The sequence below is a fragment of the Rhincodon typus genome, chromosome 34 (genome assembly GCF_021869965.1).
Source record: "Rhincodon typus isolate 14 chromosome 34, sRhiTyp1.1, whole genome shotgun sequence".
In the NCBI taxonomy this organism is placed as follows: Eukaryota; Metazoa; Chordata; class Chondrichthyes; order Orectolobiformes; family Rhincodontidae; genus Rhincodon; species Rhincodon typus.
This window is the reverse complement of record NC_063365.1, coordinates 17,226,995-17,251,989: the sequence shown is the minus strand read 5'-3', so window position 1 is coordinate 17,251,989 and position 24,995 is coordinate 17,226,995. Positions and strand designations below refer to the sequence as shown.

Genomic DNA, 24,995 nt, shown 5'->3' with positions numbered 1-24,995 from the left:
TCGTGTCTCTTGGTGGCTAGTTGGTGTTTGTGTATCCATATTGTCAATTTTCTCCTGGTTTGGAGAAACACTGCATAGTCTAAACCGGAAGAAAATTGACAATATGGATACACAAACACCAACTAGCCACCAAGAGACACGACCAATTCTCACTTGTCTCACTACACACAAACAAAGAAGGACACGAATTTGACTGGGGCAACGCATCCATAACCGCACAAGCCAAACAGAGATACGCCAGGGAATTCCTGGACGCCTGGTATTCTAACGGGAACCCCATCAACAAACACGTTGAATTAAACCCTGTGTACAAACCACTGAGAAACAGAACCAGAAGTGGTACCAACCACCCCAGCAAACTGAGGCATATAAATAACAAGCAGGACAGAACACTGACGCTTCACCGGAGGCGCACCGACGATGTTACCTAGCAGGGTGACGAAACGTCTGCAACCAAACCCATCGACTCGGCAAGCAAGTCTACATCCTCATCCACAACCCCAACTACAAATCTTCTCGAAAACTTTAGATTTACAGCATCCACAGTTCTATTGCAGTTGTTGCACTACAACGTGAAGATGACCTGTAAATTATTTTATTTCATAAAGCACCTTGAACATGGTAAAATGTTCCCAGGTGGTTCACTGGAGTGGTAGCAAACATGATTTGACACAGAACTACCATAAGGAGATGTTATGACCAATCACCAAAATATTTGATCAAAGTAGTGGGTTTTGAGTGATTCCTTGAAGGATGAGGAAAGATGAGTAGGAAAATGAACAAGCGACGTGAGAAATCAGAGGTAATCGATGGTCAGAGAGAAGTTATGGTGAGGGGGAGCTGAAGTGGTATTCCACATGCACATGGAAGCTGACATTGTGTAGGCAGATAGTGCCATCATGGCCAATACGTAAATGAAAAGGCTGCATTTGTGGTCAATGGTAGAGACACACACGTGCACACGCGCACACACGCCAAAAATCACACCAATCGTAACTGAGCTGAACTACTCTGCCCAGAAAATCAATCCATTTATTGGTCATACTGGCTCCCCAACATCAGTCCTCAAATTATATTTTGCCAATCTTCTACAACCTAGAAAGGTTTACTTTTTAAATCATTCAGCCCCTGGTCAGGGATTTATAGCTGCATTGGAGTGACCATTAAAGCAATTTAAAGCAGGGCCCTGCCACAAAGTGGAAGCCAATAACACATATCCACTGCCTATTCCTTGGGTTTAAGTGGGACAGGAGAATTAGAAGCAAACAGGGATATTTTTGCATCTGATGCACATTTAATTGGGACGGGGCAGTGGTCATGACAAAAAGCACAAATGCAAGTATGCACACCTATAAAGCATGACACCCGAACCTGTAGAAAACAGATTAATTCTCTAATCCTAACACCTAGATTAATTTAAAACATAGTATACTACTGTAATTTTGGACCAACAGCCAGTTTGAGGAAAAGAAGGTGGCGAATAAGCTTGTGTTCTTGTGAGCTATCTTGAAGACATTGAGAATAGATACTTCAAACTGAAAAGTGGTAGGTCCCAGTGCAGTGAATCAGAGACAACAGTAGAGAAGAGGAAGAGACGTCAACGCAGATGTTTCTCAGGCTGATATTGGGTAGGAAAAGATGATATCAGACGAGGGTGATGTCACCAAACTGGACAGTAGAGGAAGGGAACAGCAGAATAATGTGGTTGATTCATAGAAACAGGCCATTCGGCCCAACAAGTCCACACCAACCCTCTGAAGAAAATCCCACCCAGAATCACCTCCCACTCTATCCCTGTAACCCTACATTTCTCATGGCTAACCCACCTAGCCTGTATATCCCTGGGCACTCTGGGTAATTTAGCAATTCCTATGGGAGGAAACCGGACCACCTGGAGGAAACCCATGCAGACACGGGGAGTGCATGCAAATACCATGCAGACAATTGCCCGAGGCTGGAATAGAACCCGCGTCCTTGGTGCTATGAAACAACAGTGTTAACCACCAAGCTGCCACCATGCCACCCTATCGTGTAAAAGATTGTAGAGAGGTTAAGGGAAATGTGGAAGGATCGTGGAATGTTCACCATATTCACAGACACGTAGTATATCAACTGTGACTTTGATAAAGATGGGTGATAAGAGGGTGCTGGTATTATGTGGCCAGTTGGCTGGATGGCGAGAGTATATCACAGAATTTCTCCAGCAGAGAGGGCTCAATCTCTGTAGCAGCTAATGTAGTTCATGTGGCCCACACTCTGGCATTCCACAAGTTACAAATTCTAACATAGGATGTGACTCATCATAGGACATCACTGGTAAGGTCAGCATTTATTGACCATCCCGAATTACCCTTGACATGAGTCACTTTCTAGGCCATTTCTCAGGGCAGTTAAGAATCAACCACATTGCTGTAGGCCTGGAATCACATGTAGGCCTAGATCAGGTAAGTACAGCAGATATCCATCCCCACAGGACATTAGTGAATGAGATGGGTTTTTACAACAAACATTAGTTACATGATCCTTACTACTGAATCTGGGGTTTCATATTAAATTCCACCAGCTGTTACGATGGGAGTTGAACCTATGTTCCCAGAGTTTTAGCCTGGATTACTAGTCAAGTGACATTGCATCTACACTGTCATCTTTCCTCCTTGATGGCACCATTTCAGAAATGTGGCAGGAATAATGATTGGAAGGATTAAAACAGATTTGTGGTAAAGATGGACACAGATTCAGAAAGTGACAGCTTGCTCCAGGACTTGAGAGAACAGGGAACTCGCATGGATGATGGCATTGAGGCTGTTTGCTTTCAGAGACATTAGTAATTACCTAAAGGGAAAGAACTGTCAACTATTAACAGTATCAGTCAACAGGAAGAGAAACTGGATGGTCAATAGTATGGAGGGAATGGGGTCAAGGAAGCAAAATGCAGGTTCATGGTTAAGATGATGATGGAGAGGCAATGAAGTCAGATAGGAGAAACCTGGGGAAAGATGCACATCCCTGGTTAAGGCAAGCAGAAACCTTTTGTAAAGTTTGGTCTGGTGAGCTAGGGCAGGACAGGAACATTGAAATTAAGGGTCTAAATTTTAGTGACAAAGTCTGTGAACTCCAAGAAGACACAACAACATCCCATCTTCCTCAAGAAGCTAAGGAAATTCAGTATGCACACAAGGACTCTCACCAACTTTTACAGGTGCACCACAGAAAGCATTCTATCTGGATGCATCATGGCTCGGTATGACAACTGCTCTCCCCAGGACCATAAGAAACTACAGAGAGTTGTGAACACAGCCCACACCATCACACAAGCCAACCTTCCATCCATTGACTCCATTTACACTTCTCACTGCCTTGGAAAGGCAGCCAACATCAAAGACCCCTCTTACTCCAGTTATAATCTCTTCCAACCTCTTCCATCAGGCAGAGGATTCAAAAGCTCAAACACACATACCAACAGGTTCAAGAACAGCTTCTTCCCCGCTGTTATTAGACTTCTGAATGGAACTCTCAAATTTCAAATCTAACGTCGATCTTGCCTTTTGTGCACCTTCTTTGCAGCCGTAACATTGAATTCCTTGCTCTGTTCTGTCACCCTATGATCTTTGTATGGTATGCACTGCATGTAAAACAAAACTTTTCACTGTACCTAGATACATGTGACAATAATAAATTAAATCAAATGAACTAAATAATATCGCAAGTTGTTTCACAGGAGTGTTATGAACAAATAATGGACATTGAGACAGAATGAAATTTTAATCGACAAAGATCCCTGTATAATGAAACTTGAAATCCAAATTCAGTGCCATTACATACATTATCATCAATTTCTAGTACAGTCTTTTCGATAGCATGTGTTCACTGCCTACGTCTTGTATAAAAACTGAAGAAACTAGATTATAGAATTTTCAAGGTGATACCACAGGAATCTAATTACTTGGCTTGGGTAGAAAAGTAAGCGATGGCAAGCATTACCAAAATAAATCCCATAACTGATAGAAAATGAACATTCTTGGCCTATTTTACTTTTGAAATATGTTCTCTCTCAATGTGGATTTTAGATTACTTTGGTGCATTTGATCAAAGCAAAGACACAGACTGATGAATGGCAGCCTCAAAATTGGCACTCGATCACAGTCTTGATTCTTTGTGAAATTGGAGCATTTTATTTACTTTGATGGATTTGGTCCAACCTTTACACACTAGCTTTGCTAATTATTACCAGGAGCTGTTTTCGTTTTGTTTATTTCCTCAACAGGGTAGGAGGGGAGTGGAATAAAAAGTGTGTGTCTGTAAGATCCTTTGCAGAGGTGCACTGTCAATAGACAATACTGTACTCAACCTACTGTTACCAGACAGTACTGTTACCTACTGTTACTTATCTAACCATGAACATAATTTGTTGGAGAAACTCAGTATGTCTGGCATCATCTGTGGGGAGAAAACTTAACGTTGAGTCCACTGATTCCTCTTCAGAACATTGTTCTCACTCTCTACAGATGCTGCTAGACCTGCTGAGTTTCTCCAGCACTTTCTGCTTTTGTCTGTTTCAGAACTCCAGCACCTGCAGTTCTTTTGTACTTACCCAGCCATATTAAATGGTGAAACAAAATGCACAACAAACAAATGATAGAGAAAGAAAAACTGGCAGCGACAAATTTCTACTTAGAGCTGCTGACCCTTGTAATTAAATATAGCTGGCTGTTACAACAAGGTCATAGAATAAATTCCTCCATGTCCAATCTTGACAAAGTCATAACAGGACATGCCAGATGATAGGTTAATGCTTGAACTTACAGAAGGAAAATTCCACAGTCGAATTAAACCAATCCTCTTATCTCTGCTCCTAGCATCACTGATGTAGGCTCCTCATTAGCCAAACTGTTTATCAGTAATTGGAGCTCTAGCAGGTTGTAGAAACAGAAGAGCAAGAGGGAAGAAGTGGGGAAAGGAGTCATAATTAGCAATAAAGCCTTTTGGCATTCCGAGGATCTTCCATTTCAAAGATGTTCACAATTCCACGGGGGCTGCTGTTCTACTTGCTCATCCAACTGAACACCACTCTTTGATCTGTGTTCTGACATCAACAGGAACCCAGAAGGCAGGGCAGAAATTGTGTTTTCCATCACAGATGGCTCCTATGCAGTATTTTGTCACAGGTTTTGTCTTGCACTCGTCAGGACACTTTGCAAAAATACCAAAACAACAGGAAAACCATAAATCCAGACATTTACAGCACAGAACGCCATTCAGGCCATTATGCCCATGCTGCTCAAAGATCAGACTACACTACTCCCGTTTTCCAGCTTTTGCCTATAGCCCTAGAGGATATGGCAACTGTTTAAACCATGTAAGAGCTTCTGACTCTAAGACACTTTCAGGCAATGAGTTCTAGACTCCTACCACACTCCGAGTGAAAAACGTTTCTCCTCAACTCTCCTCTTAGCTTAAATCGATGCCCTCTAGTTCTTGGCCTCGCTACTAATGGAAACTATGCATTCCTATCACTCTATCTATGCTCCTCAATCTTATGCACCTTTATCAGGGCCCCTCTCAAACTTTGCTGCTCTAAAGAAAACAACCCCAGCCTCTCCAATCTTTTCTCATGGCTCAGAATCTCCAAACCAGACAACATCCTGATAAATCCCCTCTACACCCTCTCTAGTGCTATCACACGCTTCCTGAAATGTGGTGACCAGAAATGCACACAGTACTCTAGGTGTGGCCTTACCAGTGTTTTATACAGTTCTAATATAACCTCTTTATTCTTGGATTATGTGCTTCAGCTAATAAAGGAATATATCCTGTATGTCTTTTTAACCAGCCTACCATGATACTTTCAGGGATCTATGGATATAAACACCAAGATCTTGCCGTTCTTCAGTGCTTTGCAGGTGTCCATCATTCATTGTGTGATTCTTTGCCTTATTTGCCTACCCCAAGTGCATTATCTTACACGTTTCCAGGTTCAATTCCATCGCCACTACCTTGTTTGCACTTTAAACCATGCAGGTTGATTCTGATTGCTCAGTGCTTTGCTCTGAGAATCAGCGAATGTCTGTCACTTATTTTGTTGAGTTGGAACAGGCACAACGAATGTACATCTTCTTTCTGTTGTCTGCAAAATTAAAAACGGGGCCCTGGGAGCTAATATATGCATCTTCCAGGACACTGTTGTGTACCACACTACAAGATCAGCTGACGATCCTAAATTGGCTGTCAGTGCAATTCATTGCACACTCAGGATGATCCAACAAATGCTGTTCAATTACAGAATCACATCTAATGCTGGACATAGCTGCAAGTAATTTGTATTCTTATGAATTGTCCCAAAGTAAACTCTTGATCAGTTTTTCCTTCTACCCCACTAATCCAATGATTCCTACAGAGATATAGCATGGATTTACCTCAATAAACTGGAAGCATCTGAAGTAAATGTTAATAGAACAGTACAGCACAGGAACAAACCCTTGGCCCGAGATGTTCTGCTGAATTAAACTAACCAAATTAAACTAATCCCTTCTGTTTGACCTTGATCCATATTCCTCCATTCCTTGCATATTCATGTATTTTTCTAAAAGTCCCTTATATACTCCTATTGCATCTGCCTTCATCCCTGGCACATTCCAGACTCCTGCCACTCTCTTTGTAAAGAAACTTGTCCCTCACATCTCCTTTGAACTTTCCCCCCTCTCACCTTAAATGCATGCCCCCTAGTATTAGACATTTAAACTCTGGGAAAAAGATTCTGACCGTCAGCCTTATCTATGCATCTCATAATTTTATAAACTTCTATCAAGTTGTCGCATCAGCCTCCGCTGCTGCAGAGAAAACAACCTGAGTTTTCTAGCCTCTCGTTATAGCTCGTACTCTCTAATCATGCAGCATCCCGGTAAACCTCTTCTGCACCCTCTCCAAAGCCTCCACATCTTTCCTGTAGTATTGTTGGTTGTTATGTGCCAACAATGAGTACAGCATTAGTGCCTACCCTTTCTCTCACCCTGACGTCTGTATGCCTATAATTTCAAGCAATGCCAATGGAAAACAGAGCTCCTGTTTGATTTTCTTCATTAATGTTGATCCTAACGACACTGTGCTCCAACCATAACATCCCATTACCACTCTGCAGCCAGTTTAATCATCAGCACTCAATACACCCGAGGGTTTCTTGGTCTATATGATTAGATAACCAAACTACATGTCACATACATGATAAATTTCCAAACAAATCTGTAGCCTTTACTTTGTTCACAGAAAAATTGAAGGTTAGAGTTCTTACAAATTCTCATCATGCTGCAGAGTTGTACTTTGTACAATGCACTCAACTAAATACTTGCCTTAAAAAAAAGGCACAAATTTTCCAGATTGACCTTGAGATAACCTGGCTTCTACCCAGTCTGCTGCCACTACACAGAGTAATTTAAGTTAATTGAGCTCAACAGTTGTCTCTTCAACTCCTCAGTTCAGCAATTGTCCTGGAGCTTTGACTTTAAAAAACAAGGCAAATTAGCACAGAAAGCTCTCAAACACATTTGGGATTCTTCAATACCAGTGAGCAATACCACTGGGAACAGCTAGCCTACTATAAACATAACAGGAACAATGACTTTAAACGTGAATAGGAAGCATTAGTCCAAATCTCTGATATAAAAAAAGAGTTATGCTGGAAAAACTTCGATGATCTGGCAATATCATCTTCTGCAGTAGTCATAATTGCTTCAAAACATAAACTCTTGTTTCTCTCTCCATAGATGCTGGCTTTCCAGCAGTTTAGTTTTATTTTGCTATTCCACCATTCACAATATTTTGCTTATATTTTAGTAAATAATCAGCATACTTGTGCAATCGTTCACACACAGTGGGCCATCATTAAAAACATATGATCGTGTACGCATTGAATCCAAGGGTTTTAACATTTCTTTAATCACCCGGCTCAGAGATACTATGACTCACTTCTGCAGCACATGGGACTTGAACACTGGCTCAGAGGTAAGGACAGTACTAATGCATCACAAGAGTCAAGGGCTTCTTTGTTTACTTCATATCTGGAAATGTTATCACGCACAACCAAATGACCTTTTTCCCGCCACCACCAAATCCATCCATGTTACTTTTCACCAATTATCCACCACCAGTAAATTACCCATGTTCCTGATTAATCAAAATTACACATGAAGATCCATGAGCTTTAATACTAAATATATTGGGAAGAAATTGCATCATAATCAATAATTAGTTTCATTGTTGACAATTAATTGACATTGATGGCTTTTCAGAGGGAGACACCTGGAAGGTAACAGCCAAAGACTGACCATAACTGTTATCATGTAGCACAGAATGTATTCATTATTAAACAAGTGAAACCATTTACTGCTTTCAAAGCGAATTTAGGAGGATATTAACATAAAACTGCAGATAGAGTTGACGTTATAACTGGTAAATCAGTGAATGGGCCTTGAGTTCAAGATGTAACCATAAATAGTAAACTGCACCAAATATTTAAATGGTAAGTTATTTAAAAGTGATGTGCCTAAATATTTTGAGAGAACAATAATCTTGATTTAAGTGTGTTTTTTTTTGTTTAAGCAACATTCTAGTCATCCAGAAAAATGAATGGGAAAATATCATAAAAGCTAAATAAGGTGTCGATAAACTGGATGAAATGCTAATAATATTCAGTTTACTACTATGAAGAAGATACATTGCATTTATTCAGCCTTTTAACCAAAATCAATGTTTATTTTCATGCAACTCTATTATAGATCTAACAAAATTCTATTGACAAACACCAAGGATTGTTTTGACTCGGAGGATTAAACACTTGGGCTGATTAAAACCACAATTCTGACTTTTTCTTTTTCTCCATACCCCAGTGTAGTGCCTGATCCAGCTTTCAAAAGTTTGAGCTAGTGTGGAGTGTTCTGGATTCTCTCGACCTGTTTGATGTCCCATGTTTCGAACCTGTCTCAAATCTAATGGTTAGAAGCAAGGAGTTGGGGGAAGACAGAGCACAAACCCTGACTGAACAGATAGCCTCTGTGGATTAGAATCAGACATCTGGATTTTATTATGCTTCAGACGGACAGCCCAGATTCCAGCCTGTTTGTCCAGACCTCCTGCAGAATGAGACACAACTTGAGCATTTCCCATTGCTGATCTCTGACGACCTCCAAACCAATGTCTTTTTCAAGATAGCAAAATCATTCTAATAGGAAACTTGGCAAAGTCCTTAGAGACATAAGACTCCACAAACAGGAGCTGTACAAAATTCAGAATAAACCTAGTTTGGTCCATAACAGCCAATGATGCCTACAGTTGCCACTGAAGGGTAATGGTCACTATCTGTAACACAATCTCTTGAGATTAAATCTCCTTTAGCATAACCAGGTAATAATGTCAGTGTACAAACATAAATGCTCACTGTGACAGTGCCCTCATTAGAAATCTTTTGGAGTGATCAACGAAGAAGCATTTTACAGTGACTGATTTATAATAACTAGATAAATCAAATTCCATTTTCATTCACACAAATTCCACAATCCTGTCCTCTTCCCATGGAGTCGGTATCCTGGTTGCTGTGGCTCTCTAAAATCTTTGATACAATCTCAACCAATTTGGTACACTCCAAATAATGCAAAATGAGTGGGAGTCTGGAAAGAAAGTTGATGGTGCCAATATAAAATTGACACGTGTGTACTTTAGGAATTGTAACTGATCAAAACTCTAGCGACTGAGAAAACTACCATTGAGGTGGTGTAAATCTGCAATTATGACAAGCCAGAGTTGACTCTTTTGCAGTGCAATAATTGAGACTAGACAGAGCCAAACTTACTATGTAATTCTCAAAACACACTGATGGAGCTGAACCAGGTAGCACTAACAAAACAAAGCTTAAAAAGTAATGATTGCACCAATGCCTTAATCTTAATTACATTCTCAATTCTTTTGTTAATGGCTTTCAATTCAACTGTACTGTTAAAAATAACACCTTTATGAAAGAAAATAAAAAATTTATTTTGAAGATATTTTAAATGTGAACGTATCTACCCAACACTTTAAGCACACTAAATATTTCACTTGCTGTTGCTTTTGACACTCAGTTTTAAAATAATCCACGATGACCTGGTGACTGGACAAATGTTAGTTCCACACAAACGATTTCTCATACATGCCCAACAATCTGTAATATTCAGCATCTCTAGTGCTTGGGAAACATCACCCAGTTGTGATTCTCGCAAAATTCAGATTGCTCTTACCTGAGGACAGTCCTTGATATAATGCCCTTTGTTGAAGCAGAGATGACACAGGTAGTTGGGCGGAGGTCTTTTGCCGGGTTTGCGGGGTTCTGCCGATAAGGATAGATCCGAGAAATGGTCGGTCAGTGAGCTCAGCCCGTCCACGATATTACTCAGAGAACCGTAGGGAGAAGCGTTCTTGTACAACCCGCTGGTAATAGCCTGGATGATGGATAACATTCAGTTACTTGCTTTCTGTATCTGTGTGATGTCAAATACAGCTAGGCTGTCGAAAATATTTTATATGTAATAAAACGAGCAGTTAAACCGATCTCTGTGACCCCAAACAATGTAGACCAAGATAGCGAAAGTAGTGTGGTGCTTGGAAATATAATGTGCGTTTGTCTAGTGTTAGGAACATAACCAATTACCAATCAAGCACTAACATTGCTCACAATTTCACATCAATGAAATCGGTTTCTCATCAGCAACTGTGTGGGTACTGAACTATTACAAATCCAAATGTGTTAGAACATTGAACTCAAGGTGCGGATTAGTATCAGGAATTGTAACAATGAACGCAACTATCCAGGAGAGATGGGTCTGAATGACAGAATTTCTGAAATTGGCCTCATACTGCCTATCAACCTGATGCTCTGTGGGGGTCAAGGGACGGGGGGAGCTGAGTGGGTGACGCGGTCGGGGGAGCTGAGGGGGGTGGGTGAGGGGGGGGGGCAGCGGAGGTGGTAGGAGTAGTTTGTTATTTTCTACTTCAGCGTTTTGTGGCAGACAGGACGAGTTGTTAGACTGGACTGTCTGCCCCGCAAGATTAAAGTGCGTTTTCACACTTGCATCCGATGAATATGAATGAAGGGACAGTGGGGGAACGCTTGCATGTTTTAAAAAGAGAACCCCACCCTGGGACCCCCACAATAAACATTCGGGGCTTCCAGCACATCCAATGTGTCTAGCACACACCGATCTATTTTTAGGTGAGACGACAACTGGTTTGCACTAAGTCCAGCTGTCATGTTTACAAGCCCGCTTTGTAGTAGCGGCAGTGAATTTAAATAAAGCGACCTGTCAGAAAGGTCAGGGACACTTAACCCATCGGCCTCCACACCCCTGTTACTGCCAGCATCCTGCTCTGGGAAGGCAGCGGCTTCAGATTATCCACTCTAATGTTAACCATGATAGAGGCATTAAATGCTGACAGCTAGGTCTAGAAATTGGGATTTTTTTAAAAAAAAAAGGTAAGGCGAGTGGGTGTGTCTTTTTGAAACGTTGTCACTGGGTGACCAATTCCACAATCCAGTTCTCCTTCTGTGCATTTGCTCCTCGTACTTTGAAGTTAGAATTTTGAGTTATAGAGCTGTTCGGCATAGAAACAGACCCTTCGGTCCAATTCATCTGTGCCAACCAGATATCCTAAATTAATCTAGTCCCATTTGCCAGCATTTGGCCCATATCCCTCTGAACCCTTCCTATTCATTCACCATTCGGGTGCTTTTTAAATGTTGTAATTGTACCAGCCTCCACCACTTCCTCAGGCAGCTCATTCCATACACGCACCACCCTCTGTGTGAAAAGTTGCCCCTTAGGTCCCTTTTAAATCTTTTTCCTCTCACCTTAAACCTACGTCCTCTGGTTTTGGACTCCCCCCACCGTGGGAGAAAATACCTTGTCTATTCACCCTATCCACATCCCCCATGATTTAACAACCCTCTGGGGTCACCCCTCAGCCTCTGACATTCCAGGGAAAATAGCCCCAGCCTATTCAGCTTCTCCCTATAGCTCAAACCCTCCAACTCTGGTAACATCCTTGTAAATCTTTTTTGAACCCTTTCTGTTTCAAGTATTTCGAAATGCTTAGAAGAGACCAAGAACCTCCAGAGCGTTTACATAAAAAAGACACTAGAAATTAGCCTTGGGTTAGCCTTCCTCACACAGAATGAGAGGAGACTGGTCCTGCTGCTTCTTCTTTAGACACAGCTCCTTATTCCCAATAACTGCCACCCCAGTTCACGGAACACTCCCTCACAGATACAAAGAGGCTATCCACATTGCAAACGGTTTTATTTTCCACAGAGAGAGCCAGACCGATTATTCTCTTCAGTCTGGGCCAATCCATATCTGAAGCTTCCAAAGAATTGCCTCGTTGGTTCTCATTGAAATAAACTTGCACTTTTCTTAAAGGGGCAACGACCACAGGCCCGAAAGTTATTTTCAGTTAACGGAGGTGTACTGTGACATAATGTACAATTAAAATGGCCCCTTTAAGAAGCTAGCAGTCTTTCTGGAGATAAAACCTGCTTTATAAATGGACGGAAATAGAGCAGGAGCAAAACAATAGAACCAACTAATCTGTACATACTTGGGGGGAATGCAGTGTAGATCAGTTAAATTTTTAAACATATTCTCCATCAACAAGAGTTAGCATTGAACACCGAGGCTCAGTTTAACTCCTTTTCTCCTCCAGTTATCTGGCTCCTACACTCTGCAATTCTCTTACTACCTCTCCTAAAATCTTAGGTCTCCTCAAAATTCAAACCCTTCCACTTTGCCTTTAATTACCGTTGCTGATTCGCTCACTATCAACATCCCGAGAATTATCATTAACCACTCTCTACACTGGACTGGCGTAAAAATCCTGTGGCTACAAGAACAGGTCAGTTACTCGGAATACTGCGGTGAGTAACTCACCTCCTGACTCCCCAAAGCCTGTCCACCATCTACAAGGCACAAGTCAGGATGGAATACTCCCCCCTTGCCTGGATGGGCGCAGCTCCAACAACACTCAAGAAGCTTGACATCATTCAGGACAAAGCCCACTTGATTGGCATCTCCAGCCACCATTTTCAACATTCAAGTTCTAAAAATTGGGATTAGAATAGATAGATCCTTGATGACCAGCATGGACACAAAGGCTTAAAGGGCTAAGTTCCATGCTGTTATATTCACTCCCTCACTCTGCTGTGTAGCAGCAATGTGTACCATCTACTAGATGCACTATAGCAATCCATAATGGCTCCTTCAACAGCACCTTCCAAACTCATGACCTCAAAGGACAAAGACAGCAGCTGCAGGGACCACTATCTGTAAGCTCCACTAAAAACCACACTAGATTGAAACTGCTGGTCCTTCAGTGTAGCTGATTCAAAATCTTGGAGTACCCTCTCTAATGGCATTGTGGATCTACATACACCAAGTGGACTGGAGAAGTTCAAGAAGGCAGGTCACCATCACCTTTTCCAGGGAAGCCAGTGACCTGTAATTGGCTGACAAAAAAAAAGATTCATTTCACCACTCTGTGAATCTAGTGTAAAACTACATTGTATTAAAAAGGCACTATATTTGCCAAATTGCTTATGAAGTAAACAGCTAATTACGAGCGAGCCATTTGGAGTACAGAAAGGTAATGTGATGTATCAGTCCCATTCCATCCTTCAATAAAGTTAACTTTCTATAATGCATTTTGCATAATTCAAACTTGCTTTACAGGAGCATTTTAAAGCAAAGTTTGACACTGAGCCCAGTGGGGCAAACAGCTGAAAGTGTGAACCTTTTAACAATATCTTAGAGGAGAAAAGCAAGTTAGAGTGAGGAGTGATTTAGTGAGAGAATTCCAAGCAACTGAAGGGCCTAGCCATCACTGATGGAGAAATGAGATGTTCTGAGGAAGGGTCACTGGACCCGAAACGTTAACTCTGATTCCTCTTCACAGTTTCTACCAGACCTGCTGAGCTTTTCCAGCAATTTCTGTTTTTGCAAATGAAAATTCAGGATGTGTTAGAGGCCAGATTTAGAGAAACGCAGATTGTAGGTTTGTGGAGGTGGTCAAGGTTACCAGATATGAATGAATCTGGGGTGGGAGAGGTTGATCTGAAAACAAGTTTGAAAACTTAAATAGCAAAATGTTCTTTTAAGGGAAGTGGATGCCTGTCACTAAACATGAGGTGAGCAGGGTCTGCAGTGAGGAAATATACAGGAGAGGATTTAATAACCTTGATTATGGTGAGCAGAGTGAGATTAACTGATTAGAATCTGTTGGGTATTTGTTAATTGCACCCCTGTGAAATACATCACAACAATGTTCAATCAACTTTCTGAATTGTTAAAAGTGTCATTTAAAGATTCCAAGTGACCTTGAATCAGTTGCACTTTGAGGTGGTTATTTTCAGATACCAATCACCCTCTGGTGGGAAACTATTTACACCCAATCTCAAACTTTGCTCCAAGCTGGTGGACTTTGAACTGTCACCTCTAACTCGCTGGTTATGTGTCAAGCCAATGTTGTTTTCAAATCCCGCTTCATGAACCGGAAAGTTTATCACCAACTCTGCTAGGAACGTGCGCGCATTTTAATTATAAAAAGAGACAATGTCAGCGAAAAAGGTCAGTAACTTTTCAATGTGAGTTTGTAAAAGGGGGCAGTACTTTCTGCTTCCCCCACCCCTGTAGCAATGTCAGGCAAGTGCCCCTTTAAGATTTAACCTCACCTTCCAACTGCAGACTGACGGGGAGGCAACAAGGGAGAGGTGACATGGTGCTTTCTTCTTGACCCTCCACCAGAATCTCAAATCTCACACACTGAGTGAAAACTGACCAGCCTCTTCCCCCACCATTCCCTGGACAGTGTCACTGGACAGGATACAGATTACACCCACCAGCAGTCTGGATCCTGCCCACACTTTTCGCTCTTAGTCATTTTTATTTTGGGGGGGGCGGGGAAGGGGATGAAATTAGGTTTGTAAACCCCAATCCGAGGTCGGAACCCAAACAAAACATCCCGATTCACCGGGGGGGGGGAACAAACTTTGCCAGGACTCTCTCGACATCCCGCGAGTTGAAAAGGTATTGCTCAGTAAAGCAATCAATTGCATGTTGTCAATCAGGGGCTGAGGGACTCACGCTGGGGGAAAGGGGGAAAGGCGGCGAACTGCGGGCGGAATTTAAGTCGAAATTTTAATTTCAACACGAAAGGCGGACTTTTAAATATGAAACCGAACACGTAAACTCCCAATGGCTGACCGACGCAGACAGAAACGGGGCCACTCCACTAATGGCACTAACAGAGGTCAATGATTAGCCAACACGTCCAGAGCAGCTTCTGCTTGGAGATAAAGTAGGCTCCACTGACAAACAAATACAATTTACAAATAAAACTTCTAGAGTCCCAGAAATATTGCCCGAATGTTTCCTCTCTCTGTATGTATATCCCACGCAGTCTAATGGCGGGTGTTAAGGGAAAATATTCATAGAAAAAGTTTTGGTTTCAAATTTCTTCCTCCTCCCCCCCCTTACAACAATCAAAAATTATATTGGGGGGAAAAATAACACGTTTTATCACGCCCGCAGATTTGACTGGTTAAGGTTGTATTTGAAGGGAATTCGCACCTCGTTCCTGTGGAGTTGGGAAAAGTTATTGAGATAGTTGGAATAGAGCGAAGTTCCCAGGTCGGCGGCAGCTTTGGTGTAGTTCAACTCATGGTGCTGGGATGACGGCTCCGGTCTGAAGGCGTCGAAAGCACTCGGCTGGTGAGTGTCCTGCAGAGACAGATAGACCCAGTTTAAGAGCTGGGCTGGTTGGTAGACAGAGGCGCTGGTGTCGATCGTTGACAGTAGACTCATCCTGACCGGCTCCTGGCTCGCCTTCTTCTTCCCTCCTTGCTTCACAAACTGAGTGTTGTGTGTGTGTGTGTGTGTGTGTTTGTAGAGAAAGTCACAAAGTCCCAAGCCAATGCTGGCTGCTATTGCCGAGAGAAGCCAGTGTGGCTCGTGTTATTGTTGTTGTTGTTTAGTTGCCTATAGCTGTGTTGTTTGGGAAGTTGTCAGTAAGTTTCTCTTTTTTTTTGGTGGAGGGGGGTGGCGCTGGGAGAGAGCCTCAGACTGATCCGCTATTTCTCCCAAGGGAAGAGTTACTTCTGAGCAGCCAATCAGAGCGGCGCGCTGGCACCCGGAAGTGCATCATCAGCTTTGATACATTTCTCTGGAGTTGTTGGCAGCTCTGGAGCTGTGTGTGTGTGTGTGTGAGAGTGAAAACCCTGTACAGAAAGAAAGAAAGAGGCTTCAAATCCCAGCCTGGCTACAGCCCCAACCCCCTCCAGCCCGTCTTATTCTGCTGCTCCTTCTTCATTGCACGGGAATGCAGTCCCACCCTCTTCTGGAGTTTGTGAGCACTTTTTGCTGTGCCTGTTCAACCTTGAAATCTCAATTGAAGTGGGTGAATTAAATGCAGCCGGTGTCATCCGTAAAGTTTCACAGTGCTACATTCGGAAGAAAGTGGAGCTTGTCTAATCTACCTGAATGGCCTCGCCTCTTTTAAAAACGTTATTTTCATTATAAATTAGAAATGTGTATTTAAATCACCCTGTCACCTCCCACATTCAGATTCCAACTGGACTGTTTCTTCCTTTAAAAACATAATTTTAATTATAAATTATATATGTGTGTGTGTGTGTGTTTAAATCACCCGTCACCTCCCCCATTCAGATTCTAACTAGACCTACGTTATGCCTTGTGTTTACAATGTAATGGATAAGAAGGGTGTCTGCTCTGTTTAATTAAATTTAGATTAAAATCAAATTTATCGCCTGTGAACCACTTTACGAGGAAGTGTGTGTGTTGCAAGTCTGGGGAGGGAAATGAACTCCCCCATTTGGGATTTTTGCACCCTCAGACTCAGGGAAAAAGTATCTGGAGCTCAAACTTCCCAATAACATTTCCAAATACGTGCAGGATAAAAAAAAAAGAGGGACGATTCTCCCCCTCCCGTTGGGAATATTTGCTAACCTTATCATTTCACGTGCTGTTTGAATTGTGTCGTTTCATTCATGTAAGCAAAAACGAAACAATTTGTTGCTTTAGTTCAGTGGATAAACATAAATGCCATCTTGTTTTGTGTGCACACACCGGTTCCCAAAGATTGCTTATGCGAGAGTTGCTGCTTTAAACTCCGGTGGCGGAAGAATGGTTGCACGCTTACTAAGGAACAGTCCCTCTTGCCAATTACTTGGCTCTGGTAATCGATGGGAAATCTCAGGTTGGGGCTGTGGAATTTCATATGTTTTCCTGGCGTGTACTGGGTTTGCTAAAATTGCATCTTTTCTCTCCATATGTTTTTACACAGAAGAATACTTCACCGTAAATCATTCTGAAAAGATCAGCAGTTAGGGCAAAACACTAAGAATAAATCAATTACAACTTCACAAATACACATGTTCCATTTACAGAAAACAGTTGTTTTCTGGTTGACAATTACAATTGTCAGGTGGTTTACGAGTTAATAAAGAGGCCATTTGACCTATTGCCTCGGTGCTGGCTCTCCCCAACTGCCCAACCTCGTATCCTTTCCCCACCTTTTCATCCTAAACCTGCCACTTCTTTTTTCCTCTTCAGAAAACTAACCAATTTTCTTTTGAAAGCTGCAATTGAATCTGCCTGCACACCCTCTCAGGCAGCGCATCCCAAATCTAGCTATGTGCTCAGTCAAAAATCTTTGCTTCAAATCTGTCTAAAAACCCCATAATCTACTTATCCTTGTATGTTATGATCTGCCTTTACTGCATCCAAAACTTTTCACTGTACTTAGGTACATATGACAACAACGAATCAAATCAAATGTTCTCTGGTTCTCATATCTAAAATATATGTCAAAATAAAACTGAACTTTCTTCAATTGTTTTATGTTTATTTCAATGTATTTTCTATGTGGAATAATGACTGTTGCAAACACCACATTCCATACCAATTAAATTTTATTATATCTATGTTATATTTACGTGGTTCGGTGGTACCGCTTTGGCTTTTCAGTCAGAGGCTGATGGTTCAAACAGAACTCCAGAGACTTCTGTGTATAATCCAAGTTGACACCAATGTTTTCTCTGAGCTACAGGGCCACACAGCAAACTGATAGTTCCCAGATAAGCTTCACACAAGTTTGCCTCTTTGAGTTACCCTGCTTGTGTGGTTGCATGGGAAAATTAAAGGGGTCGTGCACTTAATCCAATCATCTACACACTCACTGCAGTTAACATGCCAATGCAGTGCCATGCTGATGAGGGGCTGCACTGTTGGTGGTACTCTCCAATAAAATGTTAAACCAATGACCTCTCAGGTGGGTGTAGCTCTGGTGGAGGCAGCTCATCACCACCTCCTCAAGGGTAACAATAAGCTAGAGTTTAGAAGGATGAGAGGAGATGCTAAAGGGGATTGATAAATTAGGTAACAAGGTGTAGAGCTGGATGAACACAGCAGGCCAAGCAGCATCAGAGGAGCAGGAAAGCTGACGTCTCAGGCCTAGACCCTTCTTCAGAAATGGGGGAGGGGAAGGGCGTTCTGAAATAAATAGGGAGAGATGGATAAAGGAGAAGATAGGTGGAGAGGAGACAGACAGGTCAAAGAGGCTGGGGTGGAGCCAGTAAAGGTGAGTGTAGGTGGGGAGTTAGGGAGGGGATAGGTCAGTCCAGGGAGGACGGACAGGTCAAGGGGGTGGGATGAGGCTAGTAGGTAAGAGATGGGGGTGGGGCTTGAGGTGGGAGGAGGGGATAGGTGGGAGGAACGACAGGTGCCCTCCCCACCCTTATCTGCTTTCCGGAGGGACCACTCTCTCCGTGACTCCCTTGTCCGCTCCACACTCCCCTCCAGCCCCACCACACCCGGCACTTTTCCCTGCAACCGCAGGAAGTGCTACACCTGCCCCTACACCTCCCCCCTCACCCCCATCCCAGGCCCCAAGAAAACCTTCCACATCAAGCAGGTGTTCACCTGCACATCTGCTAATGTGGTATACTGTATCCACTGTTCCAGATGTGGCCTCCTCTACATCGGGGAAACCAAGTGGAGGCTTGGGGACCGCTTTGTGGAACACCTACACTCGGTTCACATTAAACAACTGAACCTCCCAGTCGCGAACCATTTCAACTCCCCCTCCCATTCCTCAGACGACATGTCCATCCTGGGCCTCCTGCAGTGCCACAATGATGCCACCCGAAGGGCCGCAGGAACAGCACCTCATATTTCGCTTGGGAACCCTGCAGCCCAATGGTATCAATGTGGACTCCACAAGCTTCAAAATCTCCCCTCCCCCTACCGCATCCCAAAACCAGCCCAGCTTGTCCCCGCCTCCCTAACCTGTCCTTCCTCCCACCTATCCCCTCCTCCCACATCAAGCCTCACCCCCATCTCCTACCTACTAGTCTCATCCCAACCCCTTGACCTGTCCGTCCTCCCTGGACTGACCTATCCCTTCCCTAACTCCCCACCTACACTCACCTTTACTGACTTCACCCCCACCTCTTTGACCTGTCTGTCTCCTCTCCACCTATCTTCTCCTTTATCCATCTTCTATCTGCCTCCCCCCTCTCCCTATTTATTTCAGAACCCCCTTCCCCTCCCCCATTTCTGAAGAAGGGTCTAGGCCCGAGACGTCAGGTTTCCTGCTCCTCTAATGCTGCTTGGCCTGCTGTGTTCATCCAGCTCTACACCTTGTTATCTCAGATTCTCCAGCATCTGCAGTTCCTGCTATCTCTGATAAATTCATTGTAGAGCAGATGTTTCTCCTTATGTTGGCAATCTGGAACAAAAGGTTATAGTTTTAGGATAAGGGGCAGTTGTCTTAAAACAGAGATGAGGAGAAATTACTTTTCTCAAACGTCGTGGAATTCACTATCCCAGACGCAAAGGATGCAAGAACATTAAGTAAATTTGGTGCAGTGGACAGTGAAGTAGGTTATCTCAGAGTACAACAAGCCCTTGATCAGATGGGCCAATGGCCCAAGAAGTGGCAGATGGAGTTTAATTTAGATAAATATTAGGTGTTGTGTTTTGGTAAGACAAACCAGGGAAGGATTTATACTGTTAATGGTAGGGCCTTGGGAAGTGTTGCCGAAAAAATAGACATAGAGGTGCAGATGCATACTTTCTTGTAAGTGGAGTGGCAATAGACAGGCTTGCGAAGAAGGCGTTTGGCATACTTGCCTTCATTGGTTAGTGCATTGAGTGTAGGAATTGGGAGGTCATGTTGCAACTGTACAGGACGTTGGTGAGGCCACTTTTAGAATACGGCATTCATTCTGATCTCCCTGCTTTAAGAAAGATATTGTTAAACCTGAAAGAGTTCGGAAAATATTTACAAGGATGTTGCCAGTGTTGGAGGTTTTGATCAACAGGAAGAGGCTGGATAGGCTGAGGCTTTTTTCCCTGGGGCATCAGAGGCTAAGGGGTGACCTAATAGAGGTTTATAAAATCATGAGGGTGTAATTGGGTTCATAGCCAATTTTTTTCGAGGGTAGGAGGGGTCCAAAACGAGAGGACATAGGTTTAAGGTGAGAGGAGAAAGATTTAGAAGGGACCTGAGGGGTAACTTTTCCAGGCAAGGGATGGTGTGTATATGGAATGATCTGCCAGAGGAAGTGGGTACAATTACAACATTTAAAAGGCATCTGGATGGGTATATGAATAGGAAGGGTTTAGAGGCATATGGGCCAAATGCTGGCAAATGGGACTAGATCAGTTTAGGACATCTAGTCAGCATGGACGAGTTGGATTATAGGGTGTCATGTTGCATTACTCTATGACCCTAAGAATCTGAATTTTTTTTTAAAATGCCCTGGAACTTTTCAAAGAAGAACAAGGGAATTCTAGCCAGTGTCCTGGCTGATATATTTTTACTTTGAGAGCCACTGTTCTATGGTAATGGAATAAGCCAGATTCTGTTTTTATTGAAGTGTTTCAGTCTTGACTTTTCTATTGTCATCCATTTTTCCATGAAGATCACAGCCAATGGCGTTGGCTATTTTAACTGCCTGCATTTTCTTTTAAAAAATATATATTTTGGAAGCTGTTACACTATAAAATCAATGTTCCTGTGAAAAGAATAAACTGGTTCATATTAATCACACACTCTGGCAGACCTGTAAAGTACACTACTGTTTCAATAACTCAAACTAACATCCTTCCATGAAATCTTAATATTTGTTCCTTCCACTGAAAACTCAAAATTAATTAAGACATTTCTGATTGACACTACTGTTGCTAACAAATGGATTCGAAACTTAATGATACATTTACACACCATTAACCCAGGTATAATTTCCACTCTGCACTAACATCAATCATTTTAACTTATTTGTTTAGAGATATGGGTATCTTTGGCTAAGACAACATTTATTGCCCACCCTAAGTTGCCCTAGAGAAGATAGCAGTGAGCTGCCTTCTTGAACTGTTGTGGTCCATATGGCATAAGTAGAACTGCAGTGCAGTTAGGGAGGGAATTCCAGTTGGTTGACGTACCAATAGTAGAGGAAGAGAAATATAATTCCCAGTCTGGATGATGTTTGGCTTGGAGTTGAACTTATAGCTGCCTGTTGTTCTTATCCTTGTCTTTCTAGTTGCTAAAGGTCATGGATTTGAGAGATACTGTGAAAGGAGGCTTGGCAATTTGGTGCAGTGCAATTTGTACATGGTACACACTAAGAACTGATGGTAAGATAAATGAATGTTGAAGATGGTAGTCAGGTACCATCAAGTGAGCTGCTTTTTCCTGGATGGTGTTGAGCTTCTTAAGTATTGTTGGAGCTTCACTGGTTGAAGCAAGTGACAGTATTCCATCACACTCCTGATGTGTCCCTCATAGATGGTGGACAGATTCTGGGGAGCCAGAAGGAGAATTACTTGCCTCCACATACCCAGTCTCTGACCTACTCTTGGAGCCCTGTATTTATAAAGCTGATCCAATTAAGATTCTGCTCAATAGTAACCCTTAACATGTTGATACTGACAGAGTCAGCAATTTTAATACCAAGGCAGGATTATTAGATTCTTTCTAATTGGAGATGGTCATTGGATCTGACTTGTGTAGTACAATATTACTTGGCACTTATCAGTCCAAGCCTGAATGCTGTCACCCATATCTTTTAGAGTCATAGAGGTGTACAGCATGGAATCAGATCCTTCAGTCCAACATGTCCATGTCGACCGCATATCCCAAACTAATTTAGTACCAATTGCAAGCATTTGGCCCATATCCCTCTAAACCCTTCCTATCCTTGTACCCTCCCAAATGCCTTTTAAATGTTGTAATTGTACCCACCTCCACCACTTCGTCTGGCAGCTCATTCCATGCACTCACCACCCTCTGTGTGTAAAAAAGTTGCCCCTTAGATCCCTTTTAAATCTTTCCCCTATCACCTTAAACTTATACCCTCTAATTTTGGACTCCCCTACCCTGGGAAAAAGACCTTGACTATTCACCCTATCCATGCCCCTCATGATTTCATAAATCTCTGTAAGGTCACCCCTCAGACTCTGACGCTCTGGGGAAATTAGTCCCAGCCTATTCAGCCTCTCCCTATAGCTCAAACCCTCCAACCCTGGCAACATCGTTTTTTGCACGTAGGCATTGACTATTTCATTATTTGAGGAGTCCAAATGGTGCCAAACACTGTACAATCATCAGCTAAAGACCCCTCTCTGATCTTATGTTTGAAAGACATTCATTGATGAAGGAAATAGTTGGAACTAGAAGTCCTTTGAAGCTGATTTGATTGGCCTCTAACAACTTTCTTTGTTCTGGGTATCAGTTCAGCAGGGAGAGAGTTCCCCATCCCAACTCCAATTCTCTCTCATTGACTCTAGTTTTTCTAGGGATCCTTGGTGCCACACCTGGCCAAACGCTCCCTCAATGTCAAAGACGGTCACTCTCACCTCATCATTGAAAATCAGCTCTTTTGTCCATGTTTGGATAAATGCTATAATGAGATTTCGAACAGAGTGGGCCAGGCAGAACCCTAACTGAACATATGTGTGCACGTTATTGCTGAGTGCTGCTTTGTGATATTGATAATGACACCTTCAATTACTTTGTTGCAATGGAAATGTGAAGGTTAGGCCTTTGAAATAAAACACAATTAATCTCCCTCTTTCGAGGACTTTCAGGCCCTCCGTAAAGAATTAGGCTGCATTTATGGTTAACCACCTTGTAACACTCAGGTTGTCGTGTATATACAGCCTCAAAGTGCTGTGAATAAAATCTAGGGTACCTCTTTAAGAAATTCAAAAGTTCTGCATACTATCTGCAATGCACATGTAATCCCCATAATGTAGCACAACTCATTCCCTGGATCTTGCTGCTCTCTGTTAAAAATGGTCACTTTCTCAATCTTTTGATTTTCATTAGTGCATTTATACCGCACAGTTGTAGTGATTGTAACGAGGTCAGCCAGGTGGACCTCAGAGGATATGAGTTCCCTGATTGGGGCTGTTAATCCGGGCTAATCAGGGAGCCCTGGCTGACAGATATAAACAGGGGTATCAGAAGTTCTGTTCACTCTGAGAGCCAGCTCTGATGGAGCTGGAGCTGGATCAGTGCCAAGGACTCTCCACGTGTAAATAGAGGGTGACTTGGTGATGAGATACCAATCTCTGTGGAGGTGGCGATGAGAAAAAAGCATACTGCTGAAGAAATTCACTTGCAACAGTTGTCTTTGAATTGGGGCAAATATTTCTGGCATCATGCTGTTATTTGGGAAGGTTGACACGTTGAATCCTGCCATCAAAGACTGGGCCCCGTATGAGGAAAGAATGCACTATTTTTCCAGGCAAGTGACAATGGGGCAGATGAAAAGCATCAAGTAATTCTCTTGAAAGCTTGTGGACTGGTAGGTTTTTCGGTTATTAGAAGTCTAACTTTCCCTGAGGCACCAGGTACTAAAACCTTTCAATAGATGACGCTATCGGTTTTACTTGGCAATTTGAGAGCCTGGGGAATCTGTGAAGGGAGTTTTGACTAGATTAAGATGACTGGCAGATGCATGTGACTTTGATTTATATCTGAATGAGATGCTGAGAGACTGTTTGGTATGTGGGATTAATGATGTAACCATGCAAAAGAAACTACTAGCTAAAGCCCAACTGGACTTCAAACAGGCACAACAACTGGCTTTGTCAATGGAAAATGCAGCAAGTGGAGCATATGCATTGCACTTCCGATGGAAGTGGACACTCTGACCAATCTGACCGAGGTTGGGGAACACCACTTGATTGCAGGCAATTGCATAGCCTCACTCAGGGCATATCTTGAACAGAGGGACTCTAGGTTCAGCCCACAGCAAAACCCCAAAACAAAGCCAAGCCTTGGCCAAACAGTTAAAATTTTCTCCAGGATCCGGCCAGCAAGCCAGTGCAGCTGCTGGTGGCATGAGGTCTCGAGGGAGCAAAACAGTCCACCAGGCCTGAATTGAGTAAGAGAACTCACTGGTCAGTGCACACCCTGAAGAGTCCACCTACATTCATTTGGAACAGTTAAATTCCTTAACAACATCCAAATCAGAACCAGTCAAAATAAACGCCTTGTTAAATGGTCACCTGGTGCTATTGGAGATTGATGCTGGCACAGCCATTTCAATGCTTGTAGAATCAGTCTTCAACAAAATTTGCTCTGGTTTCCAATGTTTGCACAAGACCTTGACTAGACTGAGAACCCAAGCCAGGGAACCTTTACAGATTAAGGGTACAATTACTGTTACAGTCTCTTATGAGAAGCAGCTGGTTCAGTTACCGTTGATTGTAAAAAAAAGGTCTGGCCTGAATTTGATGGAGCAAAATTAATTGAGAAAGATTCACCCAGATTGGCTCAATGTTTTTCAATTAGAAAATGGCTGCCTGAGTGAATTCCCAATTAAATACCTGGAGGTTTTTCAGGAAGGTTGAGGTACGATCAAAGGAACCAAGGCCACGTTGCATATTGATGAGGAA

At 42.6% G+C, this 24,995-nt stretch overlaps 1 protein-coding gene across 1 annotated transcript in view; it reads right to left on the bottom strand.

Moving 5' to 3' along the window:
• The window catches only part of zcchc24 (zinc finger, CCHC domain containing 24), a 534,935-nt gene extending 518,778 nt beyond the window's left edge, over positions 1 to 16,157 (bottom strand). The window contains exons 1-2 of the mRNA XM_048616245.1: positions 15,639 to 16,157; positions 10,263 to 10,463 (exon numbers count right to left, since the gene is read on the bottom strand). Of these exons, the coding sequence (XP_048472202.1) occupies positions 10,263 to 10,463; positions 15,639 to 15,872 (435 nt within the window). The 5' untranslated portion in view covers positions 15,873 to 16,157. The remainder of the gene's footprint in view (positions 1 to 10,262; positions 10,464 to 15,638) is intronic.
• Positions 16,158 to 24,995: the final 8,838 nt, after the last annotated feature.